A 19,626-nucleotide genomic window follows, 5' to 3' on the forward strand; every position below is an offset into this window, starting at 1 on the left:
CTGAAATTATGTTTCTCTTGCGGTTGATTAAAGCTGAAAGGTGAAAAAAAAACGAGTGTTTCTATCTCCTTCCAACATCCAATCAGCACGTGATTTAAGAGCCCAGAGATCTCTTTCATTTTCGAGGATGGAAGAATATTCAGCTCGAAGATCCCTTCCTAATTTGGATAAAAAAAAATTAGTAGGCTTGAGAGCAAGTGCCTTTTGAGCTCCATCAAGCTGAGCAAGGACACGTTTCTTACGATGGAAGATATTACCAAACACGTCATTGTTCCAAGCACGGGCATTGACGGAGAAACTATGAATGGAATTCATAAGGACATGTTGTCCTTCATCCCAGGAATTTGAACCAGATTTTCAAAGGATGGATGTGAAAACCACATGGTTTCGAAACGAAAGGGATGCGTGAGGTAAAAACGTTGTGTTGGATTAAGAGTAATTAAAAGGGGACAATGATCCGAATGTACTCTCGTGAGGTGAGAGACTTCAGCATTAGGGAAAAGGTGTCTCCAGGAAGCATTAGCAACAGCTCGGTCAAGCCTTTCCTGGATTAAACCACCAAATTCCCTAAGGTTGGTCCAGGTGAATCGAGGACTTGAAAACCCCAGGTCAGTTAAAAAGCAGTTGTCGAGCATTTCAGCAAAACGGAGTGACCTATTAAGATCTATGGGGCTACCGCCAAACTTCTCCGAGCTCGACAAACCTCGTTAAAGTCACCAATGGCAATCCGAGGATAATTGCAATGAGCAGGAACAAGTTCAAGATTTTCCCAAAGAAGCAACCTATCACTAAGCCTAGGACTAGCATATAGATCGAAGAAAGAAACCAAGTTAGGTTCGTGGTTATGTGCCTGAACAAGTGCGTGAATTTCTTGTTCGGTAGAGCTGACAATATCGACAGTGGCGAAGCCGGAATTCCACATGGAAGCAACATATCGATCAAAGGGTAGGCGGTAGGCAACAGATTCAGCTCCGCATCCAGGAACTCTTGTTTCAGTCTGAATCATGATGTGTGTATCGATGAGGTCACGCAAGGCGTTGCATGCTTTTTCATTGTTGAGGCCCCGGAAATTCCATAGCAAGATATTGAGATGGAAGTTAGCCGGCGAAGAGGTATTGTCCGCGTGGTGGTCCAGATAATCCATGTCAACAAAATGAAAGGGTAGGTTGGCCGCTGCTGACTCTCGGAACAAAGGGGACAGCCAAGAGCTCACACTCAGGCAAGAGTTTCCGGCAAATGCCAATGTCTGACTTAGATGTTGACGATCGGTACCTCATAATTAGCTTCAGTTGGCTCCCCAGGAACCTCCTGTTCAGAGAAGCAGCCCGGCGGATCCAATGCATTCGATGGGGGCTGCCCCTGTGGTAAGCGCTGTGTTCCCATCAACTCTAGAAGCGGCCCCATTTGATTTGCTCCTCTCTTGATCATCTCTGGGCTGTAGTATTCCCATGGTAATTCTTGAATACGAAGCCAAACAGCAACAGCCGAGAGGGAAGCTCGTGAGGGCCAGAAGTTGGGCTCCCATAAACGGATGGTGCGAAAACGGTAACTAATAATAAACCAGGGGCCATCTCTAATGACCCGTTCTCAACATAATTCAGATTGATTGAATTAATTTCTTAATTCATCTCAATTCAGTTCAGATTAGTTTCTTAATTTTCCGGACAAAATAATCCATTTACAATTGAATTGAATCGAACTGAATTAAAATAATTTCTTACAAGAATTGATTCCAAAGATGGTGTAAATGATTTGAATAGAATGAATATAATCTTTATATCAATTTTCATATTTATTTTTATATATTATTCTGATAATACATTTTAGAATAATTGTTACATTTATTTGAAGTGTATTTAATGACCTCAAGTGAAGTTTAGATTGAGAAGCATTTATTGACCTCGAATGAATTTTACTTATGTACTAATGCTCAATCCCGTGCATTGCACGTGATGATTTTCATATATCAATTACCGTGTTATTTTAAATTAATCACATTTAGTAAGATTAATTTTCTTATTTAGATTAATAATATTTTTCATTATTAAATGCAATTCGAAGCAATAATTTCGAATAGAGCATAGTAACTTTTTGTGTAAAAATCAAAGTAATTTTTAATTGTAACTAGAGTAAGTTTTACGATCAATAATAATTCTTGCAACTAATTGTCTCGTGTATTGCGCATGCTTATTTTAATTATATATATTTTATATTGTATTTAAGCTTTTATAGTGTTAAATATAATAAGTTATATATTATTAATTTTAATATTTAACATGATCATCAATATTGTATATAAAATATAAATATTATTCTAATAATATTGATAGTGTCCAATACACTTTTATTCATAGATTTAATTCTTATATGCTTTTGGTAAAATTTTAAAATTCTTTATTGACTTTATGATTCATCTTCGCTTACGTTTGATAGAAAAAGGTATAGAATTTTTTTCTTAGCATTTCATTGTTTTCAAATTATATTATTTTTTATAATTTTAAAAAAATAATATTTATCTCTTTATACTTTTTCAAATGCATTAATTGAAGCGTGTTTATTGCGTTTCAAATTAATTTTACTAATATATGAAAAACGAAATTTCGAAACAATTCTATCTTAAGAAATCGATATAACTTTCCCCCCAACCCAACTAAATTTCTTCTTTTTTTTTTTTATCCCCCAGCTGCTTACTCCACCCAACTAAATTTCATATTAGCAGAGAATGGGGTTTGATACATTGATAATACTGCTTCTCACTTGATACCAAATGACCCTAGGATCGATTACCATAAGTGAGTCTCCTCGCTCCTCGCACATTGATGTTACCCTCATTCCTCTCCTATTCATCCCCCTTCTAATGCATGAACCTATTCTTAACCACAGTTGAATTTTGGGTTGGAGCGACTAATAGGAGACATTAGAAATAGAAATGCTGGATGGGCCAAAACGAAAGATGAGAAAAGTTTAAATGCACAAGGAGTCGTCTCTTCGGAGACATCCGATAAAATTGGAATGGGTGATGCAAGAGAAGTTGTTCGTGGAGATTTTCTTTGAAAGTGGGTTACACGTTTGTTTAGGGGGGCAATACAACAAAAAGTAAAAGTAGAGGGAGAGTTTTTGCAATTAACTCAAACATCCCCGCCATATTACTTTTCTTCCTCCCCGGAGTTTCAGGAGCACCAGAAGACCTTCCGTTTCGCTCCAGAGTTAACGGCGTTTCTTTCAACGTTTCGTCTGCGAGATTGACTAACAGATTCCTTATTTTTCACACATCCCTTTCCCCCATTAATGGACCTGCTTCAAATTCTTCAACTAAAGAAAAGTCTTTGGAATCGTCTTATGCAGTAACTATCAAAGCTGGAGAAAAAATGGATTCTTTGGAATCACAAGCTTGAGGTAAAATAGAGAAACAATGTGTGTGTGTGTGTGCGCGCGTCTCTCCCTCTCTCTCTCTGGCAAGTTTGGAATACCGAGCAGGTAAGGTCCCTGATTGATTTGCTGGGATTTTGGTTGTGCAAGTTTTCGTGATATCCCAATTTCGCGCTGTTACGGAAATGGTGGTTGGACTGATTGTCCACTCTTAATTACTGAGGTATGCTGAGTGTTTGAGCAATTGGGTGCGGTCAAGTATTGATTTTTGAGGGCTTGATGCATCTAGTTTGGATGAAGAAATGGTTGCAGACTCTGTCGTGGTGTCCTGATCTGTGGGAAGTCTGAGTTTTGCCTGCCTATTGTTAGTCAACGGTTGGTCCATCTCTCTGCCTCTCTGCAGTTATCTTGTCTGTTGATGGGTGAAGGAGGAGAGGGAATGGTGAGTGATGCGAAGAACCCCGCAAAAGAAAGCAGTCCCAAACTGACCCTGTTCCCTCTAATTGCGCTAATCTTCTACGAGGTCTCGGGTGGCCCGTTCGGCATAGAGGACTCCGTCCGGGCAGGAGGCGGCCCTCTCTTGGCCCTGCTCGGTTTTCTCATCTTCCCCTTGTTCTGGTGCATCCCTGAGGCTCTGATAACAGCTGAACTCTCCACGACTTTCCCCGATAATGGAGGATATGTCCTGTGGATATCTTCAGCCTTTGGGCCTTTCTGGGGCTTCCAGGAGGGACTCTGGAAGTGGCTAAGTGGAGTCATCGATAATGCCCTCTACCCCGTTTTATTCCTCGATTACTTGAAGCATTCATTCCCGATATTTAACCTCCTAGCGGCTCGAATCCCGGCTCTTTTGGGCATCACAGCCTCACTTACTTTCTTGAACTACCGGGGCCTGCACATTGTCGGGTTTTCTGCAGTTTCCCTGGCGGTCTTCTCACTTGCGCCATTCCTCGTGATGGGAATCCTCGCAATTCCTCGGATTAGGCCCCAAAAATGGTTCCTAGTAGATTTTAAGAGGGTTGATTGGAGGGGATATTTCAATAGCATGTTTTGGAATTTGAACTACTGGGACAAGGCGAGTACATTAGCAGGGGAGGTCGAGAACCCAAGCAAGACATTTCCGAAGGCCTTGTTTGGTGCAGTGGTGCTGGTGGTAGGCTCGTACTTGGTCCCGCTCCTAGCAGGCACAGGAACCCTGGATTCACCATCCGAGGAGTGGAGTGATGGATACTTTGCAGAGGTTGGCTTCTTGATTGGAGGGTTGTGGCTTAAATGGTGGATCCAAGTGGCTGCTGCCTCATCGAACATGGGACTATTTGAGGCTGAGATGAGTGGGGATGCGTTCCAACTGCTCGGGATGAGCGAAATGGGAATGCTTCCTAGCATTTTCTCCTCAAGGTCAGCAATTTTCCTCCGGGCCTTTACTTCACCTTAGACATAAAAAAAGTTGATATATTCCTGCCATTATAATTTTCATCAATTGTGAAGATATCTGCAATTTTCTTATATACACGGTGATTCTCTTCTTTGTTCAGTTTGTTGTGTGAGTATTGCACTTTTTTTTTTATCTGTCAATCGATACATTTTTAAGCTTCTCAAATATTCTTTCACCATATAAACTCGTCTCTGCATATAGCACTTCGTGTTAGGTCCACGTTTTAGTGCTATAAAATTCTAGTCATCAGAAGATGCCTTTTCATGAGAGATCCGTAAATTAGTGTGAAGCTTTCTTAGTTCATCCAAACAAAGCCAAGGAAACTTGATTTGACCCCAAATTCTAACTTATCTTGTTTTTGCTCCTAACCGAATCATATAGGTCAAAGTATGGAACCCCAACAATAAGCATACTGTGCTCCGCAACCGGAGTTATCTGCCTCTCATGGATGACTTTTCAGGAGATTATCGAGTTCCTCAACTTCCTCTACTCCATAGGAATGATTCTCGAGTTCGCAGCGTTCGTAAGGCTCCGAGTGAAGAAACCCGACCTTCACAGACCATACAGAGTCCCCGTAGGGACGATCGGGGCAACAGCTCTCTGCCTCCCTCCAACGTTGCTCCTTGTGCTTGTCATGTGTTTGGCTTCTGCAAAGACATTCGTAGTGAGCGGAGTGGTCATTGTTGTTGGTTTGGTTCTCTATCCGATTATAGTCCATGCAAAAGAGAGGAAATGGGTCAGATTTGAGACCGAACCCGTGCTGCCATCACATATTGGGGGTCCAACAGGTCAGTCCGATGGGTCGAAAGTAGGAAAGGAAGTGGTGGATGAGGCCGCCATCGGGCTTCTCTCAGACTCGCCTCAATCTGAGTTGGGACAACAAATGTCGGATATTTCATCAGAAATCTTGAAGTTGGAGTAGGAGGTGAGGGGCCTAGTTGTTCTTATGTCTGAACACAGAGACGACTTAAGTCGTACATTGTCTGTTTGTAGAGAATGATCTTGTTTTTGTCAGATGGTCAATTGGATGCAGTATGTAAAATCAATTCCCCCATAAATGATCCTATGACTGATAGAAAGATGAATTTTAATCTTTTTTTTTTTTTGGAAGCAATTGAATAAAATGGGGGGAAATACTCTTTGATCATATATAAGCTTCTTTTCACCATTTTAAGCTCTAATTAGTTCACAAATGGTCGGTTTGGAAGTCATACAGGTACGTCTCACAGTCATAAGCGAAAAGACTGTCAATTGTCGCAGTGGCAATGAAGAGAGAAGGGACGACACACTTCTTAGGAAAGGAGATGGCCTTTTCTAAAGGAACTTGCCAAGATTATGATCAAGGTGTACTCCCAGTGCTTAGTGTAACATCAAAAGATTTCATAGATATCTTGTTGCTCGCCATTCGTGTCCGAGCGCGCCTAAGCAAAGGTTCAGCCGAACTCAAAGTCGAGGTTCAGCTGTTGCTTAGATACGTCATCTAACAGAAATGAGCTTACCTCACAGTACGGTCGAACTGAACCAATTCTACATATGTTTAAGTGAAACACATGTTTTTAAATATACTCTGCAGTGGCTCGAATTATTTAAAAAAAAAATGCACGCAAAACTTGTAGATCCATTTTCTTACCTTTTTCTGCTTCGAAATACTCTTTTGTTACTTTCGATTATAAGAGATGAAACTATTAACGGAAAAAGAAAATAAATGTTCAAAAAATCCTATTAACGGCGACAATCGAATGTCAAATTTCTTGATTTCAGATGACGTTGCTTGTAACTCCATTGCATCGCTTTCTTGACTGTTGTATTCTATTTTTAAAATAACATCGACGAGGAAACAACATTCTTACCCGGAAAGGGATTATTTGTACGGGAAAAAGAAAAAAAAAAGAAAAAAAAAGGACATGGGCAGTTGAGAGAGGTCATGTGATGGCTTTTGGTCAAACCCACTTATGTGGATGTGGACTTCTTCGACTCCCTTCAGCTTCACTGTCCAAATCCCGAACCCGAACTCACCACCTACCCCCAAACGGGCCTTTTAACATTGTCCCGAGCCGACGAATTAGCCCACGTGTGTCTTTTGTTCCTGAGAATGTTTTTGTTTTGAGAACAAAAAGGGCCAAAAAAAAAAAAAAACAGAGAGAGAGAGAGAGAGAGAAATAAGAAGTAAGAACCCGCGGCCCCCTCGCCCTCTCTCTCTCTATCTCTTTGTGTCTCGTCTCGCATCACATAGAATCCCCTGTTTCGTCTTTGCCTCCGTATCGTGTGTTCCCTTTTTGAGCAAAGAACATTCACATCAGCACACCCAATTTCGCGATCTTTAGATAAGGAAAAACTATTCTATCGACCGTCCTCCTCGCGCAGCGCCGCAATTCCCCCCCTTTTGACTCGGGTGCGTAATCCCTTCTCTTTGACTTCTGTTCTTGATTTCGAATTGCTGATTTCCCTTGCTGGGTCTCCGATTCCTATCAGAATTCGAAGTGGGTCTCTTCGGATTTTTTGATTTCTGAAGTCGGGTCGACGCAAGTTCGAGTCTTTAGTCGTTGGGCTGGCCGCGATTTGATTGTTTAACATACTGTGATGGCTTTATTGTGTGCTTCGATTCGCGCGTGTTGTGAGCTGAATTTCGAATTGGGTGATCGCACATTGTTGTTTGAGGACCTAATGGTGCATGTTCTGATGGTAATTTTCTGCATTTTAGGTGAAATTTTCCAGGGAAATCACTGATTGGAATTAGGGCTTTAGGTTTCAGCTCCGAGGCCGTCTCTTTGATGAGCTCAACATTTTGACTCTTCTGCTGCTCCGGTGAAGCCGAGCAACTTGTTGACGAGAAGATGTTTCCGAATCAGCACTGCTCTCGAATCGACACCTTTGAGTTGAAAGCTCAGATCGTCAAAAAGATCGGGCACCAAAGAGCAGAGAAGTACTTCAATCACCTTAAGAGACTCTTCAGTTCCAAGATTACCAAGTCAGAGTTTGATAAACTATGTGTCCGTACGATCGGGAGGGAAACGATTCCCCTCCACAATCAGCTCATTCGGTCCATACTGAGAAATGCCTGCATTGCTAAGGATCCCCCCTATAAAAAGCTTGAAGGGGGGAAGATCCTCGCAAAAGACTCTAATGTGCATCAGAGGAGCAGCCTCAAGTCTTTGTATGGGGACGCATTCCCCTCATCTCCTCGTAAAGGGAGGTCTCCGGTCTGTCGGGACCGGAAATTCAAGGACCGTCCAAGCCCTCTCGGACCACTGGGGAAACCCCAGAGCATGACATCAGAAGAATTGGCTGCTTCGAAGCAGCAAAGTGCAACGGAGTTGCTTTCTCTTGGAAGCAGGCCGCCAATTGAAGTTGCTTCGGTCGAGGATGGGGAAGAGGTTGAACAAATTGCAGGAAGCCCCGGAGTTCAGAGCCGAAGCCCTGTCACTGCACCCCTTGGCGTCTTAGTAAATCTCGGTGGGCCCCACAAGACTACCCCTAGCACTTCTCTCATCGGTAATTCTTCCCATGGAGAGATATGTCAGAACAGTGGCTTCCTATCCAATACTCAATCACTCAGAAGTTTGTTGATGCATAAGTTGGACAACGAAGGTCTCAAAGTCTCTCTCGACTGCGTGAATCTGTTGAACAACGGATTGGATTCCTACCTGAAGAGGTTGATTGAGCCGTGTCTCAGTTTTGCTCGGTCAAGGCAGGAAAACAACCGGTCAAAGCAAATAAACTTTCAGGCTGGATCCAGCACTAATCGGCTTGTACCAGCAGTACCGGACTATGTTCATGCATCCACTTTGGATTTCCGGGCAGCAATGGAGATGAACCCTCAGATTCTTGGGCAGTATTGGTCCACACACCTCGAGAGAATCTGTTCTCGTACTTTAGATGGATAGAATTGTACAATAGTCAGCAAGCAAGCGAGAAGAGTTTCTTTCTTAGTACCGCAGCATCAAGATTTTGCTGAAAATGAGCAACGAAAAGAATAATCTTTGAAGCTGCAGAGAGATTAACAGTGAAGCTGGCAGGCAGCTTTACAAATCGGCGGCTGGTGATTGTTTAAGGGGGACATGTTCATACAGTTAAAGTGTAAGCTTCTAAGTTATTATTTAGAATCTAACCACTAGGTTCTTTTTTACCATTCTTCTGAGCAAGCATCTCTTTGCGATTTTAGCCCTTCCCCCTTCACCTCCCTCATTTGGTGTATGAACTTTGAAGTTTTGCAAATAAAGAATTACATAGAGAGGTATTACAAGTTATTGCTTCTTGCACTTTATATGTTTGCTGCTATATTCTGGATTTGACTGTTTGTCTGTAATGATGTCTGCTGATGTCTGCCGAATGCAGGTTCTCTTGTTGCTAGGTAGAATGGCATAGGAATAATTTAGAAAGAAAATAGGAGGCAACTGGACTATTTGTCAGTTGGGATGCCTTATTGATGACATTGTAATTCTTCGAGGAGTAATTAACTATGTTGGTCATGTTACCTATTTCGCCGTCCAGTTATCAGAAGAAGATCATGGCATAGGGGAATATTAGAGAACATTTAGCTTACTTACGCCTTAGGTTGCTTTCCTCCAATTTATCTGAAAGAATGCATTGCATTTTGTTCCAAAGGGGAGTAACTCATATGATCGGTAGTTTTGTTGCATTTTATCTGTTAAATATGCGATCAGTTGGTAATGCAATAGTTATATACTCATCCACTCCTCTGTTTCTCTAGTTCCCTGCTTCCATGCGATGACTAGTGAATCTTGCAGATTTTGGACAAATTGGACTGTTGGGTGTATTTCCTTGAAATAAAAGAGGTTATTATAAGTTCTTAATACATTCTCATACAGAAAAGCGAATCGCTTCTTTCATGTAGTTAGATCCGTTTTATTTTTTTTAATTGGTGGTCCATTAACAGCCCATGAGGTAATGGAGTCTGACTGTGTCTGAACATACGTGTGGATGGAGGAATTTGAATCCATGACCTTCTGTTCTACTTACAAAGCATATACACGTCCTATTCACTTGTATTAACCCTTGGCGGTTCACATCTCACGAGATTTACTATATATTCTGCATTACTTGGATGAGATGGTGAGAATGTCTAGCACTGGACTGCTATTTCTGTTCTTTAGTCCTTCTTGTGGATAATATTCTGCTTAATGGTTGAATCGGCTATTAGGAACCATAGATTAGTAGAAGAACCCATGTTTAGCATATGGAAGTGGCTATAGGATCCACTTTTTGCTTTATGAACGGCTGCTTTTTTCCACAAAGCTCCACCGGATGTGTATGCATCAAAGGTAGAACAGATGCTGATATCAGTTCTTTCCTCTCTGACATGACAGTTGGAAAGTAGAAACCTTGTATTATATATCCATGAAATTGTCTGATAATAAGAGCCTCTCAACCGACTTAAGATCACTAAAGCAAGATTGCATTCTGCCCCGACTGTTACTTTGAAATCTCGGAATATTGTCAAAGCAATGGCAAAGGCCATCATTGCAAGAACACAGGGGCTGCTGCTCAGGTATTACTTTCATATCTCCGTCCCGATGACTCGTTGCTCTTTTTTTCTAGTGAGAATCGCGTGCTGAAGCTTATAACATAGATCTGGTTTGAATTTGATACTTTGCATTTCCTCCTAGTCCTTTTCTTTACTGGATACCTTTAAAAACTTCTGTTCATGTTGATGTACTTTCACTACTGGGCTATTATTGTGTCGATTTGCAATAGAATCTTGTGTTATTGCTGTTTCTCTACATATCATTAGAAAGTTTGCAGAACTTGCAGACAGTTATGACTTCAAGGTGCAAATTGCTTTCTAAACGTGCCCCAAATTTCTCGGGGAAACACTTCATGACAACCCCATGGTTACATGTCGATATCAACTTCTTTGCACAACCAGCAGAAATGCTTCTGATTCAAAGAACCTTAGGATAAGAGTATCGGCTGATGGTGATATACAGAGATGTACATGCCTCATTGATAAATGAATTGAAGGGCAACTTGGCAACTTGATGCAGCTCATTGAAGCAGCCGAAGCAGGCCCGTAGAACTATGAGTAGATTCACTGGAATTGAGCAGCAGCAAGAAAAATCTGCAGAGCAAGTAGTCAGCGCCGTTGAAGGAGAAGATGAGCTGCAAAAACTGCCACTGTGGGTACCTCATCCGAGGACAGGGATATACTTCCCGAAAGGGCACGAGAGTGTCATGGACGATATTCCCGAGGGCTCGGCTTCACTTGCTGAGACATACTGGCTTAGGAGCATTGACGGAGTGGACAAACCTGACCCCAATCTATGTTCTCACCCTGCTATGTCATAAAACCATGTAATCGCATGAATTATTAGAAAAGGAGAGGTGGCTAGGAGACCACATATACTGTGCTTATTAGCAGGGACCCCAGCAGCTGAATGAAGAGCTGCTTTAATCGAATAAGGAAGATGAGTACTACTAATAAGCTCCCGGCATCGCCTCGAAGGTGGGGGTGCCAGATCACAATCAATAAGAAAATATCAATTTCGTAGTCTCATTCTTACTTGACATCTAATAAAAGAGTCCATGACATTCAGGTCCGATGTTCATTTTCATAGATGAAGACGCTCTCTGCCGGTACATGTCCCAAACTTTTTAACTCATCAGCAAAATCAGTCACGATTTTTTTCTAGCAGGACAACTTCCTTCACAATTCATTTAAGGACCTCTAAATGCAGGCACTGTTGCATTGAAAAATCCTACATCTTATAACAAAACATGGAAAATCATACAGCATGAGGTAGTATTCCGAAAGAAGACTAAATTACTACTAGTAAGTGAGGAAGAATTTCTCCATCGACAACCAAAACACACGTTGCTCGGTACAAAAGATAGCTTCATGCTGTAAAATAATCCACATATCCCTGTTCGCATCGCATCTCGTTGTCGTCAGAGGAAGTGGCGGCTGATTAACCCTGCAATCTCGAGAAACCCGACCCTGTCCCTCCCATCGAATATCTTCTTCAGCTTCTCATCACAGATTATGATCTTCTTGTTCTCCGGGTCCTAATATAAGGAAGAACGATACGCTGCTTAAGTAAACAATCACATACACAAATTACAAGCAAAGCCCCACGAGAACCAAAGAATCTGATGGAAATGCATCACCGAATCGGAAAGACGATATTTCACCCTCGGACAAACTAAGACAGGATCGACTTGTGAATGTGTTACAAGAATTGGACAGCTTGATCCACGTATATGAACAATTAACACACACGTAAGTTTACCATGCATGATAAATCCACTAAGCAAGTTCCATAATCAGCAGAACAACCACAATAAGATGAATTTGCGAAGCTAAGAACGTCCCCAAGACCGACAAAAACAGCTCAGCCAAAATTTCAAAACAAGCTCTCAGACAGCAGGATATGATATGAACTCGTCCACTCAATGAACTAATTTTACACCAGAGCCGCTATACAAAGAGGACAACCTCCGACAAGCGACCGACAAGCATCAAGGAATCCACATGCGCGTAAACCTTCAGAAAACCTTATCCACAAACAAAATGATACGCACATTAAGCAAAAATTTCACTGGTCACGACAAAACAGAAGCTCGAGAGTGACGGTAAAAGCTAGACGAAGTCGGGAGGATCTCGACCTGGAGGTTGTTCTCCTTAATGTGGGCCCAGATATGTTTCAGGGCCTGAGTGCGGGGAATCTCGGGGACTCCGACTAGGGCTTGCATTTCGGGGGTGACACGGCGGGGCTTCATGATGCCGCGGGGCGGGCGCTTCCCCGTGGCCGGCTTCGAGGCCTCGGCCGAGGTCACGGCCCGGACGATTGCCACGCGCCCTGCGGCCCGAGCAGGCACGGCGAGCCTCAGAGAATAGGGAGAAGCCGAAGAGTAGGCCAGCGACGGCGTTTCGGGGGCCACGAGAGCGGTGAAAGCGCCGAGAGAAATCGCCATTTCCAAGCACGGAGGAGGAGCTGAAGCGACTGTCAGAGAGTGAGAGAGAGGGTGCGGAAGAGATAACGCGAGAGCAGAGACGGTGAGTGAGACTGTGGGAGGAGATTTTTGAAACCGCGCCTTAACCCTCTGAAGGGTGCCGCTCTCTTTTAACTTTTTGTGATTGAAATTACGTAATTGTCCCTTCAAGGAGGCGTAATTTTCGGTGGAGCCCACGACGAGGGTGGATGCTTGTGCGGAGAATCCCGAGGTTAAAATGGGTACGAGGAATGAAAATATCCCGATGGATGACCGGCAGGCAGAGATGGCGCATGTTCCTCTGTGCATAGGGATTTGCTACGGCTTCTAAAGAATTGTTAGGGCTTTCGGATGGGCCAACTGGGCCGAGTTGACCAAATCACATGCCCCATGTCCATACATGAACTGAGGGTCGTCCCCTTTTGAGGATTGAGGTGGTGCAGATGACCAGAAGCCAGGAAGAGTGATTTCTCAATGCATACAGTGTCCAAGAGTAGAGGTGTAAAAAGGAAGTGTCTTATCGGTCCGAAGATTTCGGATAAGGAAATCGCGCATATCTCTTCGCAATGACATGGTAAGGTTCAACCGAATTATCTCTATCATACAAATTCATAACTCACTACCAAGTAGTTAAGCTTGTTCATTTATTTGATGTTAAACTTCTATTGACGGCTCCTCATGATACACAAGACCTATATATCAAACCAGCAGCAGTGAAATAAGACCGCCAGAGAATCTCTCCTCATATAAGGATTTAACTCCGTGTCTTTCATTAATCGCTGCTTCTATATAATACTGAAATCACCAAATAATAGTATACTGAAATAGTTAAAAATAATAATAATGTTTATCTTTACACTTTATGTTGCGTAATATCAAATGTTGATATTATCTCTTATTATATTTAATTTTAAATGCAAAAAAGAATGAAAAATCAAAATGTAAAGCCGGCTGACTTTTCACCTAATGATCACGTTGGACCCCCAGTAATCTTCACCACCCAATGAGGACATTGCCTTAAACTAAGCCAATCGGGCACATCAATCAAAATGTTTAGAACTAGGAATTGGTCAGGGGCCGCGCGAACGCAGGCCCCCGCTGCCACAAATTATGACGTAGGCTCGACCACTTGGGCCGACCTTAGGCTGGCACCCCTTCCCAGTGCAATGAAGGTCACCATCCTAGCCCATGGGCCTTCTTGGTCGCCCATTGAGCCCGTCCAGGTAAGTATGTTTTTACTACCCCTCCTCCTCTTTCTTATAGCCCTCACCCCCTCCCCCCCACCTTCAACCCGCCGATGTGGGACAACAAAACGCTCATCGCCTCCCACATGTCCAGATCTCACTCTCAATATCTTCTCAATTTTCTCTCTCTTATCTTCCCCTGCCACAAAATAGTCTGTCGTCCGGTGTACATTTCCTTCCCTTCAATGAAGGTAAAAATAAAATTTCCCGAATTGATTATCATATAAATTTTGAATTATATTTCCCTAAAAAAGGCTATGTATGAGACAATAAATGATAAAATGGGTGAAAATTTGGGGACTGTTTCCTCTTCAAACGAGTCGGGCAGCCCAGTGCAGCTCTCCTGCACTTCTGGATCGAGAATTATTAAGGCTTTTTATGTTTTTCAAATGGTAATTTTACTCAACTCAATTTAGATCTATACTCCCTCAAATTCAACATAATAATTCTTTTTATGTTTTCAAATAGTAATTTTACTCAACTCAATTTAGACCTATACTCCCTCAAATTCAACAATATAATTATTATGGTTTTGTCTTTTTCTATCATTTAATAATAATTTCTCGATTATATTTTTTCCTAATAATTTTTATAATTAATTTTTTAATAATAAATTTCTTATCAACTTTTTATAATTAATTTTAATAATAAATTTACCATTTAATTTCACATATACATACATATATTTTTTCATACATTAATATATTTATCGACATTCGTAATCATTACATAAAATCAAATTGAATTAGACTATTTATCTAACTCGAAAACCAAACACAAGCTAGTGTTTTAAGAAGATCGAATTACGCGTAATATTTCATATTAGTAGTGTTTTAAGAAGATCGAAGCTGGAGCTAGACATGTTAACTACTGGTGGCGGTTCAGTTCCTTCTACTCTACGGCAGGCCTTTTTCTTCCGACGTGCGGGCTTTCCTTAACTTAAAGTACACTAATCAACCCAACGATAGCTACCAAAATTCCCTCAAAACCACGTGGACGGTCTTTCTATTTTCACTACCATATTACAGATATTATTATAATTATTATATTTTAACGTGTAAAATTCCGTTGAAGTAATGTATGTGTATGATGGGCATATGCAACCTACAATATGGTTTATCAAAAAAGAAAAGAAAAAAGAAAGAAAACTACAATACGATAGGAGGTCGTGAATTCGATTTTCACGATATATAGGCGAGGTTTTCTACGTTATTTGGCTTTCCCGTCTCTCTCTCCCATGTCTCCTTTTAGCATTACGCCCCGTTGATTGCTCTTATGAAACTAGACACATGTTACCTCTATAAAGTGAGAGCATAAATGGAAAGCTGGCCTCACTTCTCTGGTCTTCCTTTTCCCCGGTTTAGCTAGGCCCTCTTAAAGTTGGAGATTTTTTTAAAAAATAAATAAATAAATTGTGAGAGACATTATTCTCGTAAATTCTTGAGACCAAACATTAAGACTTATTTTTTCTCCCAACAAGTGCGCTTATCGGGGTTCGAGAAGTCAATGTCGTATAATTGATCAACACAAATCTTGCAATTTTAACTATAGTTGTATATATGAGTGTATACTTAGACAAGTCTATATATATATATATATATATATATATGTCTATGAGTATGCATTAATTTCTTCAAATATTACAACTTACATACCATACCATAATATAGCAAGCGTTTTCTTGAATTTTTAGCGCTGCTTGGTTGCATCGAGTTTTGGAGCAACCGCTGGTTTGCGTATGATCTCTTGTTAATCCATAACACGTAGGTAAATTATGCCGCATCGCACTAGCATGCTATTGTCATCAGAACAGGCTCCACAGCCTGTGGGGTGCCTGAAGACCCACTCATTTCAAGGTCCTACTTAGGCCGACCAACCCTTTCTCAGGGAGAATATCTTATATGCAATAGACATATCTAGTGATAATTTCAACAGTGTTTTTTGATTAAAAAAAAAATTAAGAGATTCAAACAAAGGCTCTTCAAGTACATATTTGAAATAATGATTATCCCGTAGACTCACGTGTATAGAGGAAAACTGATATACACAGCTTGAATCAACCTTGCCCATAGGCTTAGATAAGGTCCAAACTTCGGCCTCTTGACAATTAATATATACATTACTTAGCATTATATTGGCCCTAAAGGCTTCAAAAGCAATAAGTGCTTCACCCAATCATTGGTTTCATTTTACGTAATGTCGTGTTGTAAAATTGTCGATTTAATGATATCTTATATGTATGAGCTTCCATGCAGATAGATGGGCACATTGAATTGAGACTATTTCGAATTCTGAAGGTGCCACGCGGCAGCAACTTCCCTTGAAAGTTTAATGATTTGCAATGAAAGGAGAGCTGTAAAGCGCGATGATTATAGGGCAAACTAAAAAAAGTATAATTAGTTGGCAAAGGGGATGTAATGTAGTAACACTCCTCACGGGGATGGATCGAGGGGATTGGGATGTGAGTCGTCTCCTTTAAAATTTTGACATTATATAGAAAATTATAAATTTTTTTATTTATTTTTAGTGAAATTACTCATATTCGTTCCCTAATTTGGCAAAGTCACCTTCCCGTTTGCTCCCTTAAAGACTCGCTCCCCTTAATCAAAATCCTAGGTCCGTCCCTGCTCTCTTGCGTGATATTATTGAAGTTTCAATGTTAGATCTTTGCGATAGACTATTTGTGCATGTTAATTAGATTTTCAATTTCATTATACTAAATTAATGTATCTCCCTTATAATAACCAAGAAAAATGATTGATTAATTAATTAATATAATTAAACAGCTTCTTCCAACCAAATATATATCATAATGACCCATCAATGTCCATAATTAGAAACAAGACCCAGACCCCCCTTGAAAGGAGCCGATCTAAATGATGGGGATGGCAGGTGAAAAAGCAAAGGAAAAAAGTAAGGATGATTAAACCTTAAAAAATGACTAGTTCTGTACATTAATCATCATATGTTATTTGAAAGTTTGAACGATGAGGAAGCGATAGTTAATTATCTCTTGCTAAAGGCGTATATATTTATCGAGAAATGCCATATTTGCTCATATGCTTGTTTTAGACCAGTTGTTCATATGATGGTAGTTCAATATTCAAAATAAAACTCATTAAAAGAAAGTCTTAATTAAAAAAAAAACTTATACTCTAATCTCTTTCTAATAGACTGTCAAAAATGAAATGTGTTTAAAAATTAAAGAACGTATTTTGAAAATTATTTCGCTTATAAGCAGCTGCTTGATTTCCATTAAGTTTTCCGTTTTTTCGTTATGTTTTCCATTTCATCTATTTTTTGTCCGTTTTCCAATTATTTTTCGTAAATTTTCTTTAAAAAATTTAAAACTAAATAAGTTTAGAGAAAAATAATTAAAAGAAATCAACATACACAATAACGCAAATAGAACAAAGCAAAGGCTAGTGGGTGGAGGCACAACGTTGTCACAACCTTACGAAGGCGGTGTCCGGACTTTGGTCCGTCTTCTCCCTTATTGGCAAATCCCGATATGGTAACAGAGTAGGGGCTCCCTATCACCTCCCTAGCTCATTCTCGAGCGTCTTCCTTTTTGTTTATTTTTTTCTTTTCAATTTTCTCAATTTCATAAAATTAATTTTTTATTTTTTAAATTAAAAGGTTAACTTTTAAACGGGAAAAGTTAACGAAAATTTGTTTAGTTTTGGAGTTTAAATTTTACTCTACTGTATTCTAGTTTAACAGGGACAAAATATATATTATATGTATAATATATGAGAAATTTCTTATCAAAAAATTGATTGTAATCATGATTAGGAAAAACATATGTAAGAAATTATTATTAAATGAAAAAAAAAGATAAAAGATATATATATATATAGAGCTAAAAGTAGATAGAGAATTTATTGTTAAAAAATTAGTTATATAGTTAGGAATAAGTATGAGTGATAATTTATTATTAAATAGGAGGAAAAATAAAAAGTAATGATTAGTTAGCGTTTGGTAACAAATTAAATTTGATTAATTTGATTTAGTTGATTTGAAGAGATGAAAACAAAAGTAGTTGGAAAAAAATATGTGAGAGAATTTGAAAAAGAATATAAAAAACTAATAATCGTGTTGTTAAATTAAGGAAAAAGTATAAAAATTGAGAAAAAAGTATTGAATATTTGAGAGAATTTAGTATTAAAAGATTAATTGTAATAATAGTTAAGAAAAAAGATGTGAGAGAATTTAAAGAAAAATATATATAAAAAAAGTAATTATTATTTTTTAAATTGAGAGAAATGTAAAGTTAAGTTTAAGTAAAGTTTGCTTTTATAAACAAAAAACTAATGTTGTTAAATTGAAGGAATAATGCATAAAAGTGAAGTGCGGTATGAAGAATTTCCAGAATATCGTGAATAGATAGAATTGGCTCACACACATAATCGTGTGGAGATACTCTTATTTATAGAAGACGAAATACAATAAATGTGAAAGATATAAAAAATTACACAATATCATAAATATTACACATTCTTCGATATCCTTGATACAATATCCCTTGATTCTCTCTTTAACCCTCTCCCGAATAACGAGATGAACTTCACGTTGTGATTGGATAAGTGAAAATCATTGTTAATTTTCTTGCCTTATGATTGTCATCCTTGAGTTGTTCTATCGCGAGGTGGGCATCATTGAAATTTGGGCAGAGTGATGTGGCCCCTATCCTCTTCTTCTTCCTTAGCTCCAAAAAAAATAGATTTACATTCCCGTTCATAGCCATTGTGGAAGCTCTTCATCTAAGCATTGGAAGTCGAGAGGATGATATTGCTAACTCGAGAGAGGAAATTAAAATTTGTGAAAGAACGAATAAAGACATCATAGCAGCATCTATCCATCAAAAGGAAAAAGGACACGATAGCAGTAGCTCCGCTAAGGTCTCGAAGATGAAAAAGAAGCAGATTGTGCTTTTGTGTGGTCAGAATTGAGTGTGACTGAGAGAGAGTGATGAGATCAAGAAAATGCCAAGCGTTCGGAAGCCGAAAGACGGGAAAAAACTGTGATGATCGATTAATAGTGAAGAGGTTGAGAGATATCTCGTGATAACAAGACCATGGCTGAAGCTTGGGATGGGTAGAAGAGTGAGAGGAGAGAAAGGGAGCTCGTTAGGATGCCGGATGGCCATAGAGCAAGTAGAGGTTGCGCGTGGTGTCTAGAGACACGAAAGCGACAATTTAGTAGGGGAAGAAAGCAAAGGGGGCTGCATGAAGTGAAGGAGCAGAAACAGCAGAGTAGGAGAGAGACAACTGCAATGAGAAAAGAATAAGGCCAATTTTGGCTTAGTTGGCAACAGGAAAAGCTGAGGAGGAGCAAAGCTCACAATTCATATCGGAAGATTGAATAATTAGGGATTGAGGGGATCGAATGACGAGTTCATTAAAAGAGAGAGAGTTGCTGATAGAGGGTTGTGGTGTAAAAAGTGACGTGGTTGAGGGAATGGCCTGGAAGGAAAAAGTGTGCGAGGAAGGTACCACTAGGGTTGAGCGAGAGATTGGAGAGGTTGTAGGGATATCGACAAAGACCGATAAAACAAGGCGAAACTACGGTTGCCAAGCAAGGATTTTGAGAACTATAGTGGAATTGGGATTGCCTGCGCGCCCTGTC

General features: G+C 40.0%; 4 protein-coding genes, 1 long non-coding RNA gene and 1 other non-coding gene across 7 annotated transcripts; 3 read left to right on the forward strand and 3 right to left on the reverse strand.

Annotated features, from left to right (window-relative positions):
- The first annotated feature begins 3,298 nt into the window (after positions 1-3,298).
- LOC116205753 (probable polyamine transporter At3g19553) lies at positions 3,299-5,953 on the forward strand. 2 transcript variants are annotated; one of them, XM_031538406.1, is made up of 3 exons: positions 3,299-3,477; positions 3,773-4,767; positions 5,186-5,953. In XM_031538406.1, the coding sequence occupies exons 2-3, from the start codon at positions 3,788-3,790 to the stop codon at positions 5,724-5,726; spliced, it is 1,521 nt and encodes a 506-aa protein (XP_031394266.1). In that variant the 5' UTR covers positions 3,299-3,477; positions 3,773-3,787; the 3' UTR covers positions 5,727-5,953. The 2 variants fall into 2 exon arrangements, with proteins under 2 accessions (XP_031394266.1, XP_031394264.1); XM_031538404.1 differs by having other exon boundaries at positions 3,300-4,767.
- A 993-nt stretch (positions 5,954-6,946) lies between these two features.
- On the forward strand, positions 6,947-9,051 carry LOC116204469. The gene is made up of 2 exons (XM_031536564.1): positions 6,947-7,196; positions 7,506-9,051. Exon 2 carries the CDS (start codon positions 7,639-7,641, stop codon positions 8,686-8,688), a length of 1,050 nt encoding a protein of 349 aa, XP_031392424.1. The 5' UTR covers positions 6,947-7,196; positions 7,506-7,638; the 3' UTR covers positions 8,689-9,051.
- A 136-nt stretch (positions 9,052-9,187) lies between these two features.
- Positions 9,188-11,316, forward strand: LOC116204472. The gene is made up of 2 exons (XM_031536566.1): positions 9,188-10,313; positions 10,810-11,316. The coding sequence occupies exons 1-2, from the start codon at positions 10,270-10,272 to the stop codon at positions 11,108-11,110; spliced, it is 345 nt and encodes a 114-aa protein (XP_031392426.1). The 5' UTR covers positions 9,188-10,269; the 3' UTR covers positions 11,111-11,316.
- On the reverse strand, positions 10,510-11,088 carry LOC116204473. The gene is made up of 2 exons (XR_004156346.1): positions 10,950-11,088; positions 10,510-10,883 (listed from the first exon to the last, which is right to left on the reverse strand). It is a non-coding gene; the product is annotated as an uncharacterized LOC116204473 (long non-coding RNA).
- Positions 11,317-11,333: 17 nt separating the features above from the next.
- On the reverse strand, positions 11,334-12,848 carry LOC116204471. Its single transcript, XM_031536565.1, has 2 exons — positions 12,428-12,848; positions 11,334-11,827 (listed from the first exon to the last, which is right to left on the reverse strand). The coding sequence occupies exons 1-2, from the start codon at positions 12,734-12,736 to the stop codon at positions 11,711-11,713; spliced, it is 426 nt and encodes a 141-aa protein (XP_031392425.1). The 5' UTR covers positions 12,737-12,848; the 3' UTR covers positions 11,334-11,710.
- Positions 12,849-13,824: 976 nt separating this feature from the next.
- LOC116206502 lies at positions 13,825-13,985 on the reverse strand. Its single transcript, XR_004156729.1, has one exon. It is a non-coding gene; the product is annotated as a U1 spliceosomal RNA (small nuclear RNA).
- Between the last annotated feature and the right edge of the window lie 5,641 nt (positions 13,986-19,626).

This window comes from Punica granatum, chromosome 4 (genome assembly GCF_007655135.1).
Source record: "Punica granatum isolate Tunisia-2019 chromosome 4, ASM765513v2, whole genome shotgun sequence".
In the NCBI taxonomy this organism is placed as follows: Eukaryota; Viridiplantae; Streptophyta; class Magnoliopsida; order Myrtales; family Lythraceae; genus Punica; species Punica granatum.